Below are 23,454 nucleotides of genomic sequence, written 5' to 3' on the forward strand. Positions count from 1 at the left end.
ATGTATTGGCGATTTAAAAATTATTTGTAAAATATGTTTTATATAAAACATGAAATTCAAAACTTATCTAAATATTTACATGGACTGTTATCATGTTATTTGCATATCGTTTCTTTTTTTATATTTTCAAAGATGTTTTCAAGCTCTGCTAGTCATGTCATATAAAAAATAAATTAAAGAAATATATTTATGAGAGACTAATTTAATTTGAATCACATTGGATTAAAAATTGTGGTTCAAAAGCACAACAAATCACAAAAAAAATATATTTTTTCAAGCTATTTAGAAACTGCTGTCTTTTTTAGATTGAAGTGTAGATTATCACCAATTAACAGTTTTGAGCTAATTCTATTTTTTTAACATAATACATAATAACATACAAAACAAATATAATGAAAGCATACATTTTTTGACTGCCTTAAAAATTTCCCGGGATCCCGGGAATTCCCGGGATTCAAAAAATATTTTTCCCGTTTCCCGGGATATTCAAAACCCGAGATAATTGGACGCCCTAGAGATAATGCACTTTCAAATAACCGAGGAATGAAGCGTAAAAAAATAAAATTGGACAAATATGTTTTTAAATTTCACTGAATATTTAAATTTCTTACTATCATTTAAACTACTTTTTTCCCTAATGTTTTTTTAAAATAATTTCTGTACCATTTCCCCCCGTCACGCAACCGTGCATTAATTTCACGCACGACCACTTGTTGCGCTCTTCCCCGCTCCTAAACTCCTCACTCAGAACCCTTTCCAACTCTCCCCCTCATTTTCATTTTCATTCACAACACTCGAAAAAAAATTCTGCCATTCCGCTTAAGCCAGTCAACTTCCACAACTCAGTCGTGCATCGGCACTTGTTCTGCGCGGTCACTTTACTCTCCTCTCCGTTCAGTCTGGCTTGCTTTCATGTTCCGGATCGTCAACGCTGATCGACGCGCCATCTCACCGTCAGTTTGCGCACTAAACAGTCGAATTTGAGGATCATCGGGTGTGCGCGCGCGATCGCCCGTTCAACTGAGTGATTCAAACGCTTCGCCGGTCCGATCAGTTGTCGTTGGACCGCCGTCGGATTAGGTCGTGAAAGTCGGAGCAGAACCTGCTGGACTGTGTGTGTGTGTTCGGAGCTTTGTAAGGCCCTGATAAGAAGGAAGGATTAAGTGGCTGGTGACTCGACTTTGGAAAGGTCGCATGAAAGTGTATGAAAAAAGGGATCAGGTTACGACGACTGAACGGGGATCGATTACCTCATTCTTGAGGTTAGTTTTTTTTTATTTTGAAGAGGAGTTTAGTGTCCAGGCCGGAAGTATGGAGTGTCTTGGCGGGGAGTTTGGGAGAGCTGATCAGAAGACCATGCTGAGTTGGTCCAGGCGGTGAGAAAAGATTTTGCGGTTGAGGATAGTTTGACGAAGAAACCGAAGATCACCTGAAGTGTTCAACGAAGAGTTCAACGGGGTGTAATTTGAAACAGGTGAAATGTGTTATCAGCGCAGGGGTTGAAGTTTGAAACAAGTGGTTTCTTGAGAAAAAGGTGAATCTTAAGGGGATCAATCGGGGGAGTTACGATGCAACGGATTTTGGTGCTGTTGGTGGTGGTGATCTTAGCTGGCAGTCAGTCCCGGGGTCAATCGTTGACGGAGGTTGAGCTGGAGGATGACTACCAAGTGGCGACCCAGGAGTTGGAGCAGCATTGCGTCCATCGCTGTCCGGACCAGGTTAGTTTCGCTGAACTCGAGCTCCAGGCGATAATGGTGATAAGATTGAACCGTCTGTTTTTTGTTCAGTCGAACTCGAGGCTTATTTTCCCAGAAGAAACATACAGCTCGCACAGATAAAGATGAACTAAATATACTACCTTATGTACTCGAGAAGAGACTCTGTTAGACGAGAGCAAAGACGCTACAAAAAACATGAAAACAGTGTTCAAGTCGTCATGTAAAAAAAGGGAGCTCTTGATAAGGACACCCGAGAGATGAACTGAACTGAACTGAACTGAGGATTAAGTGATGGCGCTCGGCGTAGACGATCGTTCGCGTGCGCGCGTTTTTCCCGACGCGGTCACTTGCTGTTTTGGTTATGGTTCATTTGCAGTTTCTGGCAACGATTAGTGGTGAAACTCATTGGGATCGTGTTTTGGGTTGGACGGACTTGAACTTGGATGGACTTAGTTTGTTGTGAGATACTCAGCTGGAAATGTTTAGCGAATCATGTTAGCAGATCTTCTTTTCACCCTTTGGAATATACTACCAGTCACTTTTTCAAACACATAAAAATACAGAACCTCATAATTTGAGACTATCGAAATTCACCTCAAAATTGCAAACTATTGAATTGATTTGAAGTAATAATGCAATTGACATATAGACAGATACACCACATTACGGCAACACTAATGTAGTCTACAAAATAGCTACAGTTAATTAAAATTGAAATCTGTAATTGAAGTACTAAACATCAAACATCAGGCTAGTTAGTTTTGAGTAGGCTGAAACGTCTGTCAAATAAACGTTAAATTAATCAACAATAACTTATTTTTGTTGGACATATCAAATTTACTTTTCCTAAATCTTAATAAATTAAAACAATTCTACTGTCTCAACATACAAAAAAGACCGCAAATTATTTAACTAACCCAGCTTTTCGAATAAAACTAAGAAGTAGTTTAATAAAGTAAATTAATAAAGATAGAAAATTAACAGTAATTTGGGACAGGTTTAGATCATCAATTGTGTTAACTCGGACGGTAGTTTGCATCACAAGATTTTGATTGATTGATTACATGTTACATTTCCGAATTCATTTTCTCAATGTTCCAACACCACCAATTTGGTCACCATCTTGAATTTAAAAATTCCAAATCAATTTAGAGTAGAGTAGTTGGAGGGGTAAAAAAACTATGTTAGTGAGCGAGTGGTCCTATCCAAAACCCGCTGGGCGGCAGTGAAATTATGAGAAAGTTTAGTTCAGCTAATGTCAGTCCCGGGTATTAAATGATAACAGTCTTGGAAGAGCAAAAATAAAAAATCAATTTTTTATCAAATTTGAGGAGCGGAGTTTTCCACTCTGTGTCATTTTTCCAAATTTTAAATTGTCTTTCCTTGAAATACGTCTGTGAAAAAAGCAAAATTTTAATTGATTGCCGTTGGCACTGCAATAAATCGATTAGAAACACCAAATGTGGCCCGCGAGGTGATTTTTAGAATAATTATCTAAAATGACCCTTTGACCCACCTGTGAAGTGATTTTTTATTTCGCAAATTTTAAGATTTAATTTATGCGTTTTTTGTAATATTAAACGTATGATTTATCCTTACTTTGATCCCGAAACAGATATTTTGTTGAAAAATCTATCTTATTGAAATAATTTTACACGTTTAAATGTGATTTTAAACAGTAAATTTGTCAATGAACTTGGCCCCAAACTCATTTTTCATACATTTGAGTTAAGAATTTGACTGACCAAAATTAATTGTAATTTTAAAGAAATTGGAGAAACAATTGTTGAAAAATCTCTTTGCATTGATTTATCATAATAGTTTAATCAATTTGATGAAATTATTTCAATTATTTCAAAATAAAATAACTAATTCTTTCAAAATTCGTACCATAAAACGGGGTGACTTTGATAGCAGGGCTGATATTGATAGGTTTGAGATATTTTTTTCGCAAGATGAAGAGTACAAATGAAATACGTACGGAACTATAATTAAGAAAACGTTGATGAATAGCATTATGTTCATATTCTCAAAGTGTCATGATTTTCTCAATGAACATGATTTCAAATCGGAAAACGGAATGCATTTTCGGATTCTTCGGACAATTTTGCACTAGGAGAAAGTAAACGAAGTTAGTAAATAATAAAAATTGTGTGTTTTTGAAACATAATTAAATAAAATTTCCAAATTTGAAGGCATTTTCAGTAGAACAAATTTCATACAAAATGTGAAAACTTTTGATTCGTGCTTCGAATTCAGTTTAAAATCAATATGAATCGATAATTTAATAAACAAGACTTTTTTTTAACAAATTTCAGGCAGAAGACTGACTTTTTAACAATTTTACCTAAAATTTGTATTTTGTTATAAAACTTATAAAGCATAACTAAATATAAACATTGATTTTTTTGTTAAAAACTATATCAGCAACCTCAGCTATGGTATATTCGACGTAAAATAAAATTTGAACACCTTTTACCTGATTTTAAAAACAAAAACTATGACTATCAAAGTCACCCGGTTTTTGGAATATTCAAAAATCTTATCAATGTCACCTCGGTTTACGGTACAAAAAACAAAATTATGTGCGTGGGTGTACAGATTACTGAACTTAAGATGTCGAACTGTTTGATCAAGCGAACACCTGTAAATGGACAAAGTTGCCGGCGGGTATGAGAATTATTCATTCATTCATATTTTTTCAATTGAATAAAACTTTTGGAAAAAAATATTTTTTTGTTCACTAAAACTTAAGTGATGAAAATGTAAAATAAAACTATAATTTAAAAAAAACCAAAGCCGGTAGATGTGTTTTTGCCGTTTTCATTTTAATTATACGTCATTCATTTTTTCACATTCGACCCGCTAATGTGAGCTTAAAATTTGGCACGCAATTATTTGAACGCCCCTAGCGTAAATTGAGAGGAAGGGCTTGACCGAGATGGAGGGAGGAATGGATGCTATTACCGATAAACGAACTCGAATCCATGTACGAAGGATGTTGTTTAAAGAGAATTAGACAAATTCTGTTCAATCATCCTGGATGTCCATTGTCCAAGTTGCTGAGAACATTCTGACTTGTATTATGCACTGGTGCTCTTTCTATGTTATTATTCTTTTATAAAATGATATATCCCTCGTTCTCACTCCCATTCTCCAATTCTCCAATACTGTTTCCTCCAAAAATGTTTAATTACTGCCAAATTAACATTAACAAACCTTATCATAACTGATCCGGAGCGTTTGGTACGGTATGTCCACGCATCCTTCCTCCCCTGTTGTTTCTGTGAAATGTGATCTGTTCACAGAATCTTTCATGTCTTTCAAAATAAATCTGATTTGAAAACAATGTGATTGGTTTTGGAATCATTTACAACCAAATGGTCTAACAAATTTGACGATTTTGTAAACATTTCATTGTTCACAATTCCGCATATAGAGTAACGGGATATGCTTACAAAATGTCTTTCCGTGTAGGTTGAATCAAAAACAACACGTTTTTTTGTTTAAGCTTTTAAGACATGAAATTGATTTTTACTACACATTTTTACATTCAATGTAAGTGAGATGAGCTGCACCTTAATAAGTCGATCAATCATTCGATTTGATCAAATCGCGGCCACTTTTTTTAAATTTTAGGCCCTCTACCGTCTTCGTATCCATCTTTTTTTTATGGAGGTTAGAAAAAGATGGGTAAAATTTAGTGTTATTTACATGTTATTAGTGGTCTTTTCAAGGACATGTCTCTTGATTCAGTCGTGGCCAAAATTCTGTTCATCTTTCGTTTATTAGAATCCCAATGTATGAATTTAAGGACATTTTTTGTTATATCGTCTTAAGTGATGATCGATATTCTGTTAAAAGTTTTTGTAAACTAATGAAAATCTCATTTCATTCCATTCGTAATTTTTTTTCGGAAAAAATCTTTCAATCCTGTCCTGTAAAAACAACAATTTTGACGATTATTTTATAAAATTGATATCAGTTTCGAAAAAATAGCAAAATTATCTCGAGACAACTCCAAAACAGAGAAACGTTCCATCACAAAACTAAAACAAAGTCACTGTCGCAAATGCAAACTCCATCCAGCCCCATTCGTGGCCGGGCCTGCAGGGCAGGAAGGATGTATCCGGTAGTTATTTAATCATAATCAAAACTCGCCAGTGACAGTACTGTCACTGTTTGGCCCGGTGTTGTGTGCGCGCGTGTTTCTACCGGGGGGCTTTTCTAGCTATTCCACAGAGTTTGCGACCATTTTTGCACGCAAATTTATTCGCGCCTCTAGTTTTTTTTTTTAGTTGAGGTTCGAGTAAATTGGGTAAATTTGATTCGAGGAATGTTTCTTTTTTGCGGGGGTGAATTTTGCCTAATTTCTTCGATTTGTATAACTTGAAGGTTGAATTCCACGCAGATATTCTAAATTACTACTGTGAGGTATTTAAGAACCCCACCTTCCCCTACAGCTGGAAAGTGGCTGCAAGTTGTGAAGGTTGTGTGCAGTTTCGCGTAAATTTCGCGCTGAGTTATGTGTGTCATGCCACCACCACCACAAAAAGCGACAAAACGGGATTCTAAACTATGTCACATTTGTTATGATTGCTATTATTATCCATTAAAAGTGTGATGGCGGAACAGTCCGGCTAGAGATTTGTCCCCTTTTATTACAGCGGAGCTGGAAGTTATGTCAGGGAAGATTGTTTTTTTTGCGAATTTTAGTTGCAATTCCAGCCGCAGATCATTCTATATTTTTAGAAGACTCCTCACAATGTCCAAGATCCAATTAGCGTGTTGACCTGAAGACCTGTGCCGGTATAACATCACCCCGAGAGCAACAATTGAATTGAAAATTGCCATTCGATGATGAGGTACGACATCGAGTTGAACCTCCACTGTTGCTCTGCTATATAGAGTCCAGTATAAACATCGATTCTAATCAATTTACCTCTCCAATTTAGCCGCGCTCGGTGGAGGCGGTATCGCCGACCTTCCGGTTATTGAAACGACACAGCTGTTGACGGAACGTGTGTGTGTGTTGCAACAGGTTGGAATGTTTAGCCGATGTGGGCGCAATTTCCGGTCTTGGAATGAGCATTTAGATTTGTGCTGAAATTGATCCAAATTTATCTTTAAAAAATTCGAGAAATATAGAATTTGGTAAATTTCAGCAATTTTTAAGAGTAAGCAAAGTCTCGAAGTCCAAATGGCCAAATGGACAATTCTTGGGTCAAATGGGTGAATCTTAGGTCAAATGGACAAATTTTGGGTCAAACGGACGATTCTTGGGTCAAATGGATAGATCTTGGGTCAAATGGACAAACGTTAAGTCAAATGAACAAATCTTGGGTAAAATGGACACATCTTAGGTCAAAAGGACAAATCTTGGGTCAAATGGACACATCTTAGGTCAAAAGGAAAAATCTTAGGACAAATGGATAAATCTTAGGTCAATAGGACAAATGGACACATCTTAGGTTAAAGGAACAAATCTTAGGTCAAATGGATAAATCTTAGGTCAAATGGACAAATGGATACATCTTAGGTCAAAAGAACAAATCTTAGGTCAAATGGACAAAAGGGCACGTCTTAGGCCAAAGGGACAAATCTTAGGTCAAATGGACAAAAGGACACGTCTTAGGTCAAAGGGACAAATATTGGGTCAAATTGAAAAATCACATTAGGTCAAAAGGACAAATCTTGGGTCGAATGGATAAATCTTAGGTCAAATAGACAAAAGGACACATCTTAAGTCAAAAGGACAAATCTTGGGTCAAATGGACAAATGGACACATCTTAGGTCAAAAGGACAATTCTTGCGTCAAATGGATAAATCTTAGGTTAAATGGACAAATTAACACATCTTAGGTCAATAGGACAAATCTTGGGTCAAACGGATAAATCTTAGGTCAAATGGACAAATGGACACATCTTAGGTCAAATGAAAAAGTGGACACATCTTAGGTCAAAAGGACAAATCTTAGGTCAAATGAACAAATGGACACATCTAAGGTCAAAAGGACAAATCTTGGGTCAAATGTATAAATCTTAGGTCAAATGGACAAATGGACACATCTTAGGTCAAAAGGACAAATCTTGGGTCAAATTGGCACATTTGGGTCAAACGGACAAATGATCAAATCTTAGGTCAAATGGACAAATTTTGGTTTAATCGGATACATCGTGGGTCAAATGAACAAATATTGGGTCAAATGGACAGATTTTGGTCAAATGAATAAATTGACGCTTTGGAAAATCAAGTCCGTATTGAATTGATAAGTTATTTCCCAAATCTACGCATTATTTTACAATTCAACCAAAATCGAGGTCAAATAACTCTTATCGGATCTTCCTGAAACCATAACGCACCTCTCAAGTTTTTTTTCATTCCTTTTAAAAAAATCACAGAACATACACTAGAATCATACACTCTGCGCACGTCGAGTTCTAAAGGTCACCGGCGAGTGTAACGCTGATATGTCAGCTCCCTATCGGCTGAGCAACATGGCCCGAACTGACAAGAATACTAGTGAGAACCGTGTGTTGTGTAGTAAACATTTCTTCCTCCATGTCAGTGCAATCACCAAGTCGCGATAGTCGTAGTAAAAAAGAAAAATGATGTTTCGTAATTTATGGGATGATTTTTTGTTCGTCACAATCAAATTTTTCAAACATGGCGGTTGAAAATTTCTTTGCACTGCTAGGTAGATTGATTCCATAATTTTTTTTACTACAAATTCCAGCAAGGATTGCTCATTTCCTTCTTCTTTTCATGAAAAAAAAAAACATCAGCAAAAAAAGCTCAGCAAAAGAGTTACTCTCATATGGCGCGTGTGCTTCGCGCTCAGTTGGCGAATCTTCATGGAGCGTGAAAGTTGTGTGCAAAACAGAAAAAAAACAACCTGAAGATGAATTTATATACATCGCTTTTTATGCACTTCATTTGCGCAGCAGGGGAAAATTTACCAGTGCGTATCGTAATAAGCTCGCTGCCACGCGACCAAGTGTGAAGAGGCTTATTTAAGGTGGTGGAAATTATAGCAAGATTAGAGGAAATATAAAAAAATCTATTCGAAAGAAATCGACAAAAAGTTGAAAGATTGACAGATTGACAGAATGACAGATTGACAGATTGACAGATTGACCGATTGACAGATTGATCGATTGACAGATTGACAGATTGACAGAATGACATAATGACAGATTGACAGATTGACAGATTGACAGATTGACAGATTGACAGATTGACAGATTGACAGATTGACAGATTGACAGATTGACAGATTGACAGATTGACAGATTGACAGATTGACAGATTGACCAGTTTTTATAATTACTCCATAGAGATATATCACTTTTGAAGTCCGTAATAGAGAAGTGGAAAATGTTAAATAAATTTCAAAGAAGGATGGAGAAACAAGTTTTGCTTAAAAAATCTTCTACTTTGTATTGTTTGACTCATATTTATAATTTCCCAAAAGTAATAAAATCGCTTCAAACCGCGAATGACATCGCTGTCAAAAAGGGCAACAAAAAAGCCGCAAACATGTGCTCGATTTAGAACCTTTTGTGACCACTGCAATTTGAAGACTCTCGTTCTCGCAGAGGCAAAAACAAATGTTAGTTATTAGAGAGTAGTTATTAAGTCGTTTTCTTCTTTGCCTCGCCACATTGAGGTTAGAAGCTGGAATTGAAAAATTATACACTGTTAGAATTTGGGAAATTTTGACGCCTGTGGCGACCACTTGGTGACACTTGCCCAGTTTCGGTAGAAATCAGATGGTGTAGATCTTCGAAAGAGAGGCTCAGATGTTGCCAAAGTCGGTTGACTTATTAGTCGCACATGTGTGGTTTAGTGCTGCGATTAGTTATAAGTTGTTTTTTGTTCCTTTTTCAAAAAGTTTGCTCTTATAAGCAGCAAAGTTAAGTAACGTCAAAAACGAATTCAATTTCGGGAAAGTCAACCAACAAAACAATTTTAAAATTTATCAATTTTGATTTTTGTTTATTTTCCAAATTTTTATTTTTTTGTATTTTCCAAGTTAAGTAACGACAAAGACGAACTTCGATTTAAGGAGAGTCACAAACAAAATAATTTGAAAATGTTATCAATTTGTCTTTTTTTTTATTTTTCAATTTTGCTATTTCCCACATTCCATAATTTTATTACTTCCAAATTTCATAATTTCATTACTTCCAAATTTCCATATTTTTAAAATTTCCAAATTTCCAAATTTCCAAAGTTTCAAATTTCCAAATTGTCCAAATTTTCCAAATTTTCCAAATTTTCCAAATTTTCCAAATTTTCCAAATTTTCCAAATTTTTCAAATTTTCCAAATTTTCCAAATTTTCCAAATTTTCCAAATTTTCCAAATTTTCCAAATTTTCCAAATTTTCCAAATTTTCCAAATTTTCCAAATTTTCCAAATTTTCCAAATTTTCCAAATTATCCAAATTTTCCAAATTTTCCAAATTTTCCAAATTTTCCAAATTTTCCAAATTTTCTAAATTTTCCAAATTTTCCAAATTTTCCAAATTTTCCAAATTTTCCAAATTTTCCAAATTTTCCAAATTTTCCAATTTTTCCAAATTTTCCAAATTTTCCAAATTTTCCAAATTTTCCAAATTTTCCAAATTTTCCAAATTTTCCAAATTTTCCAAATTTTCCAAATTTTCCAAATTTTCCAAATTTTCCAAATTTTCCAAATTTTCCAAATTTTCCAAATTTTCCAAATTTTCCAAATTTTCCAAATTTTCCAAATTTTCCAAATTTTCCAAATTTTCCAAATTTTCCAAATTTTCCAAATTTTCCAAATTTTCCAAATTTTCCAAATTTTCCAAATTTTCCAAATTTTCCAAATTTTCCAAATTTTCCAAATTTTTTAAATTTTCCAAATTTTTCAAATTTTCCAAATTTTCCAAATTTTTCAAATTTCCAAATTTTCAAATTTCCACATATCCAAATTTCCAAATTTCCAAATTTCCAAATTTCCAAATTTCCAAATTTCCAAATTTCCAAATTCCCAAATTTCCAAATTTCCAAATTTCCAAATTCCCAAATTTCCAAATTTCCAAATTCCAAATTTCCAAGTTTCCAAATTTCAAAATTTTCAAATTTCCAAATTTCCAAATTTAAAAAAAAACTGATTTTCAATTTTTCAAACACAAAAAAAGACCTGAATTAGGTATAGTCAGCACACAAAATAATTTTACATTTTATCAATTTGTAAATTTTTGACATTTTTTATTTCCCAATTTTGTTTTTTTCCAAATTTTTGAATTTCCAATTTTCCATGTTTCCAATTTTCCAAACTCAAAAACGGATTCAATTTTGGAAAAATTAACAATCAAAATAATTTGAAAAATTATTAATTTATCTTATTATAAAACATTTTTACTTTCCAATGTTTAAAATTTCCAGTTTTCATTTTTTTCATTTGTCAATTTGTCAATTTGTCAATTTGTCAATTTGTCAATTTGTCAATTTGTCAATTTGTCAATTTGTCAATTTGTCAATTTGTCAATTTGTCAATTTGTCAATTTGTCAATTTGTCAATTTGTCAATTTGTCAATTTGTCAATTTGTCAATTTGTCAATTTGTCAATTTGTCAATTTGTCAATTTGTCAATTTGTCAATTTGTCAATTTGTCAATTTGTCAATTTGTCAATTTGTCAATTTGTCAATTTGTCAATTTGTCAATTTGTCAATTTGTCAATTTGTCAATTTGTCAATTTGTCAATTTGTCAATTTGTCAATTTGTCAATTTGTCAATTTGTCAATTTGTCAATTTGTCAATTTGTCAATTTGTCAATTTGTCAATTTGTCAATTTGTCAATTTGTCAATTTGTCAATTTGTCAATTTGTCAATTTGTCAATTTGTCAATTTGTCAATTTGTCAATTTGTCAATTTGTCAATTTGTCAATTTGTCAATTTGTCAATTTGTCAATTTGTCAATTTGTCAATTTGTCAATTTGTCAATTTGTCAATTTGTCAATTTGTCAATTTGTCAATTTGTCAATTTGTCAATTTGTCAATTTGTCAATTTGTCAATTTGTCAATTTGTCAATTTGTCAATTTGTCAATTTGTCAATTTGTCAATTTGTCAATTTGTCAATTTGTCAATTTGTCAATTTGTCAATTTGTCAATTTGTCAATTTGTCAATTTGTCAATTTGTCAATTTGTCAATTTGTCAATTTGTCAATTTGTCAATTTGTCAATTTGTCAATTTGTCAATTTGTCAATTTGTCAATTTGTCAATTTGTCAATTTGTCAATTTGTCAATTTGTCAATTTGTCAATTTGTCAATTTGTCAATTTGTCAATTTGTCAATTTGTCAATTTGTCATTTTGTCAATTTGTCAATTTGTCAATTTGTCAATTTGTCAATTTGTCAATTTGTCAATTTGTCAATTTGTCAATTTGTCAATTTGTCAATTTGTCAATTTGTCAATTTGTCAATTTGTCCATTTGTCAATTTGTCAATTTGTCAATTTGTCAATTTGTCAATTTGTCAATTTGTCAATTTGTCAATTTGTCAATTTGTCAATTTGTCAATTTGTCAATTTGTCAATTTGTCAATTTGTCAATTTGTCAATTTGTCAATTTGTCAATTTGTCAATTTGTCAATTTGTCAATTTGTCAATTTGTCAATTTGTCAATTTGTCAATTTGTCAATTTGTCAATTTGTCAATTTGTCAATTTGTCAATTTGTCAATTTGTCAATTTGTCAATTTGTCAATTTGTCAATTTGTCAATTTGTCAATTTGTCAATTTGTCAATTTGTCAATTTGTCAATTTGTCAATTTGTCAATTTGTCAATTTGTCAATTTGTCAATTTGTCAATTTGTCAATTTGTCAATTTGTCAATTTGTCAATTTGTCAATTTGTCAATTTGTCAATTTGTCAATTTGTCAATTTGTCAATTTGTCAATTTGTCAATTTGTCAATTTGCCAATTTGTCAATTTGTCCATTTGTCAATTTGTCAATTTGTCAATTTGTCAATTTGTCAATTTGTCAATTTGTCAATTTGTCAATTTGTCAATTTGTCAATTTGTCAATTTGTCAATTTGTCAATTTGTCAATTTGTCAATTTGTCAATTTGTCAATTTGTCAATTTGTCAATTTGTCAATTTGTCAATTTGTCAATTTGTCAATTTGTCCATTTGTCAATTTGTCAATTTGTCAATTTGTCAATTTGTCAATTTGTCAATTTGTCAATTTGTCAATTTGTCAATTTGTCAATTTGTCAATTTGTCAATTTGTCAATTTGTCAATTTTTCAATTTGTCAATTTGTCAATTTGTCAATTTGTCAATTTGTCAATTTGTCAATTTGTCAATTTGTCAATTTGTCAATTTGTCAATTTGTCAATTTGTCAATTTGTCAATTTGTCAATTTGTCAATTTGTCAATTTGTCAATTTGTCAATTTGTCAATTTGTCAATTTGTCAATTTGTCAATTTGTCAATTTGTCCATTTGTCAATTTGTCAATTTGTCAATTTGTCAATTTGTCAATTTGTCAATTTGTCAATTTGTCAATTTGTCAATTTGTCAATTTGTCAATTTGTCAATTTGTCAATTTGTCAATTTTTCAATTTGTCAATTTGTCAATTTGTCAATTTGTCAATTTGTCAATTTGTCAATTTGTCAATTTGTCAATTTGTCAATTTGTCAATTTGTCAATTTGTCAATTTGTCAATTTGTCAATTTGTCAATTTGTCAATTTGTCAATTTGTCAATTTGTCAATTTGTCAATTTGTCAATTTGTCAATTTGTCAATTTGTCAATTTGTCAATTTGTCAATTTGTCAATTTGTCAATTTGTCAATTTGTCAATTTGTCAATTTGTCAATTTGTCAATTTGTCAATTTGTCAATTTGTCAATTTGTCAATTTGTCAATTTGTCAATTTGTCAATTTGTCAATTTGTCAATTTGTCAACTTGTCAATTTGTCAATTTGTCAATTTGTCAATTTGTCAATTTGTCAATTTGTCAATTTGTCCATTTGTCAATTTGTCAATTTGTCAATTTGTCAATTTGTCAATTTGTCAATTTGTCAATTTGTCAATTTGTCAATTTGTCAATTTGTCAATTTGTCAATTTGTCAATTTGTCAATTTGTCAATTTTTCAATTTGTCAATTTGTCAATTTGTCAATTTGTCAATTTGTCAATTTGTCAATTTGTCAATTTGTCAATTTGTCAATTTGTCAATTTGTCAATTTGTCAATTTGTCAATTTGTCAATTTGTCAATTTGTCAATTTGTCAATTTGTCAATTTGTCAATTTGTCAATTTGTCAATTTGTCAATTTGTCAATTTGTCAATTTGTCAATTTGTCAATTTGTCAATTTGTCAATTTGTCAATTTGTCAATTTGTCAATTTGTCAACTTGTCAATTTGTCAATTTGTCAATTTGTCAATTTGTCAATTTGTCAATTTGTCAATTTGTCAATTTGTCAATTTGTCAATTTGCCAATTTGTCAATTTGTCAATTTGCCAATTTGTCAATTTGTCAATTTGTCAATTTGTCAATTTGTCAATTTGTCAATTTGTCAATTTGTCAATTTGTCAACTTGTCAATTAGTCAATTTGTCAATTTGCCAATTTGTCAATTTGTCAATTTGTCAATTTGTCCATTTGTCAATTTGTCAATTTGTCAATTTGTCAATTTGTCAATTTGTCATTTTGTCAATTTGTCAATTTGTCAATTTGTCAATTTGTCAATTTGTCAATTTGTCAATTTGTCAATTTGTCAATTTGTCAATTTGTCAATTTGTCAATTTGTCAATTTGTCAATTTGTCAATTTGTCCATTTGTCAATTTGTCAATTTGTCAATTTGTCAATTTGTCAATTTGTCAATTTGTCAATTTGTCAATTTGTCAATTTGTCAATTTTTCAATTTGTCAATTTGTCAATTTGTCAATTTGTCAATTTTTCAATTTGTCAATTTGTCAATTTGTCAATTTGTCAATTTGTCAATTTGTCAATTTGTCAATTTGTCAATTTGTCAATTTGTCAATTTGTCAATTTGTCAATTTGTCAATTTGTCAATTTGTCAATTTGTCAATTTGTCAATTTGTCAATTTGTCAATTTGTCAATTTGTCAATTTGTCAATTTGTCAATTTGTCAATTTGTCAATTTGTCAATTTGTCAATTTGTCAATTTGTCAATTTGTCAATTTGTCAATTTGTCAATTTGTCAATTTGTCAATTTGTCAATTTTTCAATTTGTCAATTTGTCAATTTGTCAATTTGTCAATTTGTCAATTTGTCAATTTGTCAATTTGTCAATTTGTCAATTTGTCAATTTGTCAATTTGTCAATTTGTCAATTTGTCAATTTGTCAATTTGTCAATTTGTCAATTTGTCAATTTGTCAATTTGTCAACTTGTCAATTTGTCAATTTGTCAATTTGTCAATTTGTCAATTTGTCAATTTGTCAATTTGTCAATTTGTCAATTTGTCAATTTGCCAATTTGTCAATTTGTCAATTTGCCAATTTGTCAATTTGTCAATTTGTCAATTTGTCAATTTGTCAATTTGTCAATTTGTCAATTTGTCAATTTGTCAATTTGTCAATTTGCCAATTTGTCAATTTGTCAATTTGTCAATTTGTCAATTTGTCAATTTGTCAATTTGTCAATTTGTCAATTTGTCAATTTTTCAATTTGTCAATTTGTCAATTTGTCAATTTGTCAATTTGTCAATTTGTCAATTTGTCAATTTGTCAATTTGTCAATTTGTCAATTTGTCAATTTGTCAATTTGTCAATTTGTCAATTTGTCAATTTGTCAATTTGTCAATTTGTCAATTTGTCAATTTGTCAATTTGTCAATTTGTCAATTTGTCAATTTGTCAATTTGTCAATTTGTCAATTTGTCAATTTGTCAATTTGTCAATTTGTCAATTTGTCAATTTGTCAATTTGTCAATTTGTCAATTTGTCAATTTGTCAATTTGTCAATTTGTCAATTTGTCAATTTGTCAATTTGTCAATTTGTCAATTTGTCAATTTGTCAATTTGTCAATTTGTCATTTTGTCAATTTGTCAATTTGTCAATTTGTCAATTTGTCAATTTGTCAATTTGTCAATTTGTCAATTTGTCAATTTGTCAATTTGTCAATTTGTCAATTTGTCAATTTGTCCATTTGTCAATTTGTCAATTTGTCAATTTGTCAATTTGTCAATTTGTCAATTTGTCAATTTGTCAATTTGTCAATTTGTCAATTTGTCAATTTGTCAATTTGTCAATTTGTCAATTTTGTCAATTTGTCAATTTGTCAATTTGTCAATTTGTCAATTTGTCAATTTGTCAATTTGTCAATTTGTCAATTTGTCAATTTGTCAATTTGTCAATTTGTCAATTTGTCAATTTGTCAATTTGTCAATTTGTCAATTTGTCAATTTGTCAATTTGTCAATTTGTCAATTTGTCAATTTGTCAATTTGTCAATTTGTCAATTTGTCAATTTGTCAATTTGTCAATTTGTCATTTTGTCAATTTGTCAATTTGTCAATTTGTCAATTTGTCAATTTGTCAATTTGTCAATTTGTCAATTTGTCAATTTGTCAATTTGTCAATTTGTCAATTTGTCAATTTGTCAATTTGTCAATTTGTCAATTTGTCAATTTGTCAATTTGTCAATTTGTCAATTTGTCAATTTGTCAATTTGTCAATTTGTCAATTTGTCAATTTGTCAATTTGTCAATTTGTCAATTTGTCAATTTGTCAATTTGTCAATTTGTCAATTTGTCAATTTGTCAATTTGTCAATTTGTCAATTTGTCAATTTGTCAATTTGTCAATTTGTCAATTTGTCAATTTGTCAATTTGTCAATTTGTCAATTTGTCAATTTGTCAATTTGTCAATTTGTCAATTTGTCAATTTGTCAATTTGTCAATTTGTCAATTTGTCAATTTGTCAATTTGTCAATTTGTCAATTTGTCAATTTGTCAATTTGTCAATTTGTCAATTTGTCAATTTGTCAATTTGTCAATTTGTCAATTTGTCAATTTGTCAATTTGTCAATTTGTCAATTTGTCAATTTGTCAATTTGTCAACTTGTCAATTTGTCAATTTGTCAATTTGTCAATTTGTCAATTTGTCAATTTGTCAATTTGTCAATTTGTCAATTTGTCAATTTGCCAATTTGTCAATTTGTCAATTTGCCAATTTGTCAATTTGTCAATTTGTCAATTTGTCAATTTGTCAATTTGTCAATTTGTCAATTTGTCAATTTGTCAATTTGTCAATTTGTCAATTTGTCAATTTGTCAATTTGTCAATGTGTCAATGTGTCAATGTGTCAATGTGTCAATTTGTCAATTTGTTAATTTGTCAATTTGTCAATTTGACGTTATTAAAATTTTTCTGTAAAATATATTAAAAATGATTATGAGCCGTTACCATCAGATTTGCGCTCCCACGGTAGCCCTAAATTACCCTTATTTACACAAATCACCAAAAGGGTAAACAAACCAGTATCGCAAAACCGCAAAATAACAGATTACACGCACTGGCCAAATCCCAAAACCAGCATCCCGCAGGAAGTACAAATTACGTCTTCAAAGTGCACACAGGATTCGGCAAATTTGCAATTGAGGCTCATCATAAAACAAACCGTTGAGTGCCAATTTTGGGATTTTCTCGTTTTTTCCATGATTGATGACTGTCTCCATTGACGAGCGCGCGCAAAATGCAGGTTTCGACTCAACACAATAGGGTTGAACGACACTTTAAAATGTTTGAGAGATGTTAGAAAAATCAACTTTGACAGCCGCATTTGACCCACATCTATTTTCAGGAAGCAACGTCAGGCAATGCGAAAAAAAAGGAACGAAAAAAAATGTGCACGAAATTTGCGAATTTCTTCTATAAATAATAAGGCTTAAACAAAACAAGAAATGCGAAAAAACGACAGCATTTTCGCGCGGAATTGTCATCCGCGTGGTCAGAGAACAACAAAAAAAATTGCAAGATAATCGCACATTTCGCCGGTCCACGCGCGTTGCGCGGGACTAATTTTAAAATAATTTATGATTGAATGTGACCGCAGGCAACTGTTGCGTCTGAGTGACAATTGTCACAGAATAAAAGAAATTGAAAGAAAGGTGGAATTTAATCACGCGTGCTTAACGATATCGTCAAGGTTGCAATAAACAACGGTTGGCCCATGCAGCAAAAGTGGATTGAACTTAAAAGTGGGTGGAATTTCGCGAATGTGCGGAGTATGACAGATCGTAGCAAGCGGGACTGTTTCATCAAGCTTTTTCAAACAATACCGTCTATGCAGCCCAAATGGGTTAAACTCAAAAGTGGGTTAAATATTGCAAGCGTGTAACGTTTGACAGTTGCTAACACAACATAAACGTCTATTCGTCAATAAAAACAAGCGCTTTGAATGTTTCGACAAAAACCCACTTCAAACGAAATAAGCGTGCAAGCAAACTTCAAACGAACAGTTCTGCTGCGATGTTCATGTTCTGATTGAAATTTCCTCTCAATTTTTCGCACTAAACCGGGCATTCTTGACTGCCCAGCTGATGACGACGCGGCAAATGACTTATTGTGTTGAACGCGAAGAAGCTCCGGCGCGCGTAGTAACTGATAGTTGAGCAGTGATAAAACGCCAAGATCATGTGGTGTTGACGTTTGCGGGAGCTACCGGATTATGGCATAGACTTATGGCACAGACAAGTGAGCGTCATAATTTGTCGTTTCACAATAAAATGTCAAAGAATTTGATCAATTTCGAATTCAACTCACCAAATTAAAACTTTAAAGCCATTTTAAGGTTATGTCACCAGAATCTCCATATCGCGTCTTAATCGAAAGTCTATGCGGTCAGAATTCCGTCACTTTAGTCATTCTTGCCGACAACAACAAAAAATAAGCCGAACGGGATTTGAATTACAAATGATCTATTGTGAGAAAGTCCCTGTGGAGGGTGCGTTATCGGCCCCGCTCGGAGGAGGGTTTGCGCGCTCAATGGCCGGAACCGAACCGATCGGACCACCCTAGAGCCGGCGCAAGTTATCTGAGAAGTATAGCTTGTTTGTTGAATGTTGTGAACTGCCGGGAAAATGGCGATCAGGGCAATTATTTTCACAATAATTTCATTTGCAAGGGATACGAAAAATCTCGCCAAACTGTATTTTTTTTTCAACATATTTTAATTGAAAACTTGCAGATTGCTCAACTAATAAAAAGGCAGAATCACAAAAATGGCAGGCCGGCTTAAGACTGCCAAATCAGTAGTTTGGCAGAATAGCAGAAAATTGGCAGATTGGCAGATTTATAGAAAAGCAAAATGGCAGATTTGAAATAAAATTTCAGATTGCCAGATTGACTGATGGGCAAATTGGCAGATTGGCAAAAAAAAATTAGAAGATCGACAGGAAGTCAAGAGTTTGACAGATAATTTTAGAATTGGCATACGATTAACAGATTGTAAGAAGATACCGCAAATGGAAAGATCGGCAGATTTGGAAAATAGGCAGATGAATAAATTGGCAGGAAAATCGCAAATTTTTAAAACCTAGGAAGAATGACAAAAAATGATCAAAAAATAAGTTGATTGGAAAAACATTGACAAAATGGCAGAAGATTATCAGTTTGACAGATTGACATTAGTAAAATAGCAAAAAGGCAGATTGACAGAAGATACGCAGATTAGAAAATAATCATAAAAAACTCAGATTGGTAGATTGGCAAATGAAAAATAAGCGGAAAGGCAGTCAGGCAGAAATTCAGAAGATTGGTTGATAGATTGGAAGAGGATACTGCAAATGGACAGATTAGCAGATTGGTAAATGGGCAGATTTGCACGAAAATTACAAATTTACAAAAGCTTTACAGGATGGCAGAAAAAAAATGATAGAATTGATGCCAAAATAATAAGATCAACAGAAATTGTACGGTTTGGCAGATTGACATTTGTTAAAAAGCAATTGGGTTGATTAACAGATGAGCAGATATTAAGCAAACGAGAAAATTATAAAAATAAAATGCAGATGGTCCTATTGACAAATGGGTAAATGACCTGAATGGCAGTTAGACAGAAGATTTTCAGATCGAAAAAAAAAAAAAACAGAAAATCAGTACAAAATTGTTGGATTAGCAGATTTGTAGATTGGCAGAAATTTGGCAGATTGGCAGAAGATTGACAGATTGGCATTTGGTTGGCATACTGACGAGTTGATAGATGGGAATATTAGCATTGAATTTTCAAGATGGCAGAAAATAAGCAAATTGGGTGATTTGCGGAAGATTCTTGACGAGAAGATTGATTGGTTGGGTAGAAGGTAAATTGGCAAGTCAGTTTAACTTATAGCTAGAAGAAACTGAACTTCAGGTGAAGGAGCTGATTACCCGTGGCTTGCTTAATTAGCAGACTTTGGCAAATTGGTAAATTGGAACATTGACAAATTGACAGATTTGGCAGATCAAGGTTGATTGAGGCAGATTTTTGCAGATTTAAGCTGATATTGGCAGATCGCATACGAACTGGGCAGATGGTGTTAAATTGAAACAGATTGACGCAGATTTTGGCAGATTTTAGCCGATTGAGGCTGATTGAAACAGATGTTGGCAGAATGGGGTTAGTTAGTTGTCTTTATAAACGAGCCTTCCAGCCGTAAACACTGGTTCGACTCGGTAAGCAGGATATTGGAGTAAATTATGGCAGATTTGAAAGATTTATGCAAGGTTGGGCAGATTGAGGCAGACTTGACAGATTGGGGCAGAATGAAGCAGATGTTGGCAGATCGCCTATGAATTGGGTAGAATGTGGTAGATTTAGGCAGATTTAAGCAGATTGACGCAGATTTTGGCAGATTGTGCAGATTGTAGCAGATTATGGCAGATCTTAGTAGACCGAGGCATAATGGGGCAAATAAAGACATATTGAGGCAGATTTAGGGCGATTGAGGCAGATTTTGGCAGAATGGGGTAGATTGGGGCAGATTGAAGTAGATGTTGGCGGGTTGCCTATGAATTATGCAGATTGGAAGATTCGGCAGATTAAAGCAGATTATGGCAGATCTCAGTTGACTGAGGCAGAATGGGACAGATTAAGGCATATTGAGGCAGATCCAAGCATAGTGCGGAATATTGGCGTAGATTGAGGCAGATTTGGGAAGATTGAGACAAAGTTGGGCAGATTGAGACAAAATTGGGAATGTTTAGTTAGTGTGGAGTTCAGAAGTCTTTAACCGAGACAAACCTCATTTTTTGCCCTTTTTTTCTTCCGGTTAATTTGACAATCCCCAAAAACGCTTCCAGTTTTTTCTCAAACCACATTTTCCCACAGGGTCAGGTGACTTTCGTTCCTGGGTTTGGCCATTAAATTAATTCAAATTAACCCCCCGGGCTTAAAGCACCGTGACGCAAGGTTGGGAAAAAGTCAACCACATGGAAACGGATCCTACCTCAATGTTGAGAGGCAGAAGGAAAAAAAAACGGCAAGGTTCCCCAGGAAATGATCCTGGCCACAAGTGGTAACTGACCCCTTTTTTGTCGAAATAAACTTACAAAAGAACCCAACGAAACAAGTGCATAATGAAAACAAATCGACGAGGTTGATGTAAAGTGTGGAGGGGGTAATAAAAAGAGAGGGAAAATGAGAGCAAGCTAAAACAAAAACGTGGAAGGAAGCGCAGGACAACTCCCGGCCCAGTCTTTGGCGGGTAATGACCGTGCGAATCGTCTCATTGTGGATGTCCCTTCAGTCAACTGGACCCTTTTTGACGCGGGGCAGGAAGTGCACATGACATGATATAAACAATTTACAATTGCATTTGGGTGCTCAATGTAGGAAATCGGTTCAGTTGCTTGTTTTTCTTGAATTTTCAGTTAAAATAAGCAACATTTCATCGTTTTGATGATTTAATTTGGTTTTATAGCAGCTCGCCATAAAAAAGTGACGTTTGGTCGCGCAGTGCACCATAATGGCCACTTGTCAAAATACTCTTGAAGCCATTATGGCGCAACCAAACGTCACTTTGTTTTGGCGCGCTGCTATAAAAACAAACAAGCTCGTGTCCGTTACGACCTGATTACACCGTAAACATTACAAGCCAAAACAAAAACATTTGGCCAACAGAAACGGCGACAACTACGGAGGCAAAAGTTCCCCCTCTTCAAAGCAGCAAAAAAGCGAGTCCATACGAGCTCACACTAATCTGCCTGATTATCTCGAGCGCGATTTCAGTGGTAGGCAGCGCGTTGCCATAAACAACCTCCCAACTGAAATATGCGAGCGAAAGAGACAGCAGGATGCGTTATAAATTCTAATTGACCCTAAACTAAATCTTCCGGTCGGTCGGGAGAGACCGAACCGCACCGATTGTGATGAAGTTGGCCGAGCTTCGTTTTTTGTGTGGTTAGAATTGAGGCCGTTTTTTTAGTTTGAGCGTGCGCTATAAAATATTATAGCAAGTGCGCGTTGATTGCACGATGATTACCTGCTGAAAGCGATGGGGAGGAGAAGCACTCTTTTAATTAGGACTGGACAGCAAAGTGGCCACGGTGGCGTTACGGCGATATGGTCCGATGGAAGCTAATATTGTACCAAGGTCTTGCGGATGGAGCGGAGAAATGCATAGTAATTGAGCGACCGGACCTGCGGGAATTGATGTAGAGCAAGTGTTTGCACCAGCACCGCAAGTTCTTTCCGCACGCATGATTTCGTTTGGGGTGGTGAACGGTGGTCAGTGGCGAGGGGTCCGAAGATGTTGTTTTTTTTTTAAATTGAGTATAGTCTTTTTTATGCTCAATCCAAATAAAAGCTTTTAATTAAATATGAGACACAAAAGATGAATTTTACTCACATTATAAATAAATGTTGATACGTTGAAAAGTTTGCACTGATTTATAACTAGAGAAAACAATTCAAAATTTGAGGAAATTCTTAAAAACGTGAATCTTTGAATCTTTAATCTTTGAATCTTTGAATCTTTGAATCTTTGAATCTTTGAATCTTTGAATCTTTGAATCTTTGAATCTTTGAATCTTTGAATCTTTGAATCTTTGAATCTTTGAATCTTTGAATCTTTGAATCTTTGAATCTTTGAATCTTTGAATCTTTGAATCTTTGAATCTTTGAATCTTTGAATCTTTGAATCTTTGAATCTTTGAATCTTTGAATCTTTGAATCTTTGAATCTTTGAATCTTTGAATCTTTGAATCTTTGAATCTTTGAATCTTTGAATCTTTGAATCTTTGAATCTTTGAATCTTTGAATCTTTGAATCTTTGAATCTTTGAATCTTTGAATCTTTGAATCTTTGAATATTTGAATCTTTGAATCTTTGAATCTTTGAATCTTTGAATCTTTGAATCTTTGAATCTTTGAATCTTTGAATCTTTGAATCTTTGAATCTTTGAATCTTTGAATCTTTGAATCTTTGAATCTTTGAATCTTTGAATCTTTGAATCTTTGAATCTTTGAATCTTTGAATCTTTGAATCTTTGAATCTTTGAATCTTTGAATCTTTGAATCTTTGAATCTTTGAATCTTTGAATCTTTGAATCTTTGAATCTTTGAATCTTTGAATCTTTGAATCTTTGAATCTTTGAATCTTTGAATCTTTGAATCTTTGAATCTTTGAATCTTTGAATCTTTGAATCTTTGAATCTTTGAATCTTTGAATCTTTGAATCTTTGAATCTTTGAATCTTTGAATCTTTGAATCTTTGAATCTTTGAATCTTTGAATCTTTGAATCTTTGAATCTTTGAATCTT

General features: G+C 33.2%; 1 protein-coding gene across 5 annotated transcripts in view; it reads left to right on the forward strand.

The window, feature by feature from the left end:
* Positions 1–867: 867 nt before the first annotated feature.
* The window catches only part of LOC120430976 (proto-oncogene tyrosine-protein kinase ROS), a 48,573-nt gene continuing 25,986 nt past the window's right edge, over positions 868–23,454 (forward strand). For 3 of the 5 annotated variants that reach the window (XM_039596151.2, XM_039596377.2, XM_039596268.2), the window contains exon 1: positions 869–1,718. In XM_039596151.2, coding sequence (XP_039452085.1) covers positions 1,569–1,718 — 150 coding nt within the window. In that variant the 5' untranslated portion in view covers positions 869–1,568. Of the gene's footprint in view, positions 1,719–23,454 lie in introns of all 5 variants that reach the window. The other 2 variants (XM_039596315.2, XM_039596207.2) reach the window with 2 other exon arrangements.

The sequence above is a fragment of the Culex pipiens genome, chromosome 1 (assembly GCF_016801865.2).
Source record: "Culex pipiens pallens isolate TS chromosome 1, TS_CPP_V2, whole genome shotgun sequence".
NCBI lineage: Eukaryota > Metazoa > Arthropoda > Insecta > Diptera > Culicidae > Culex > Culex pipiens.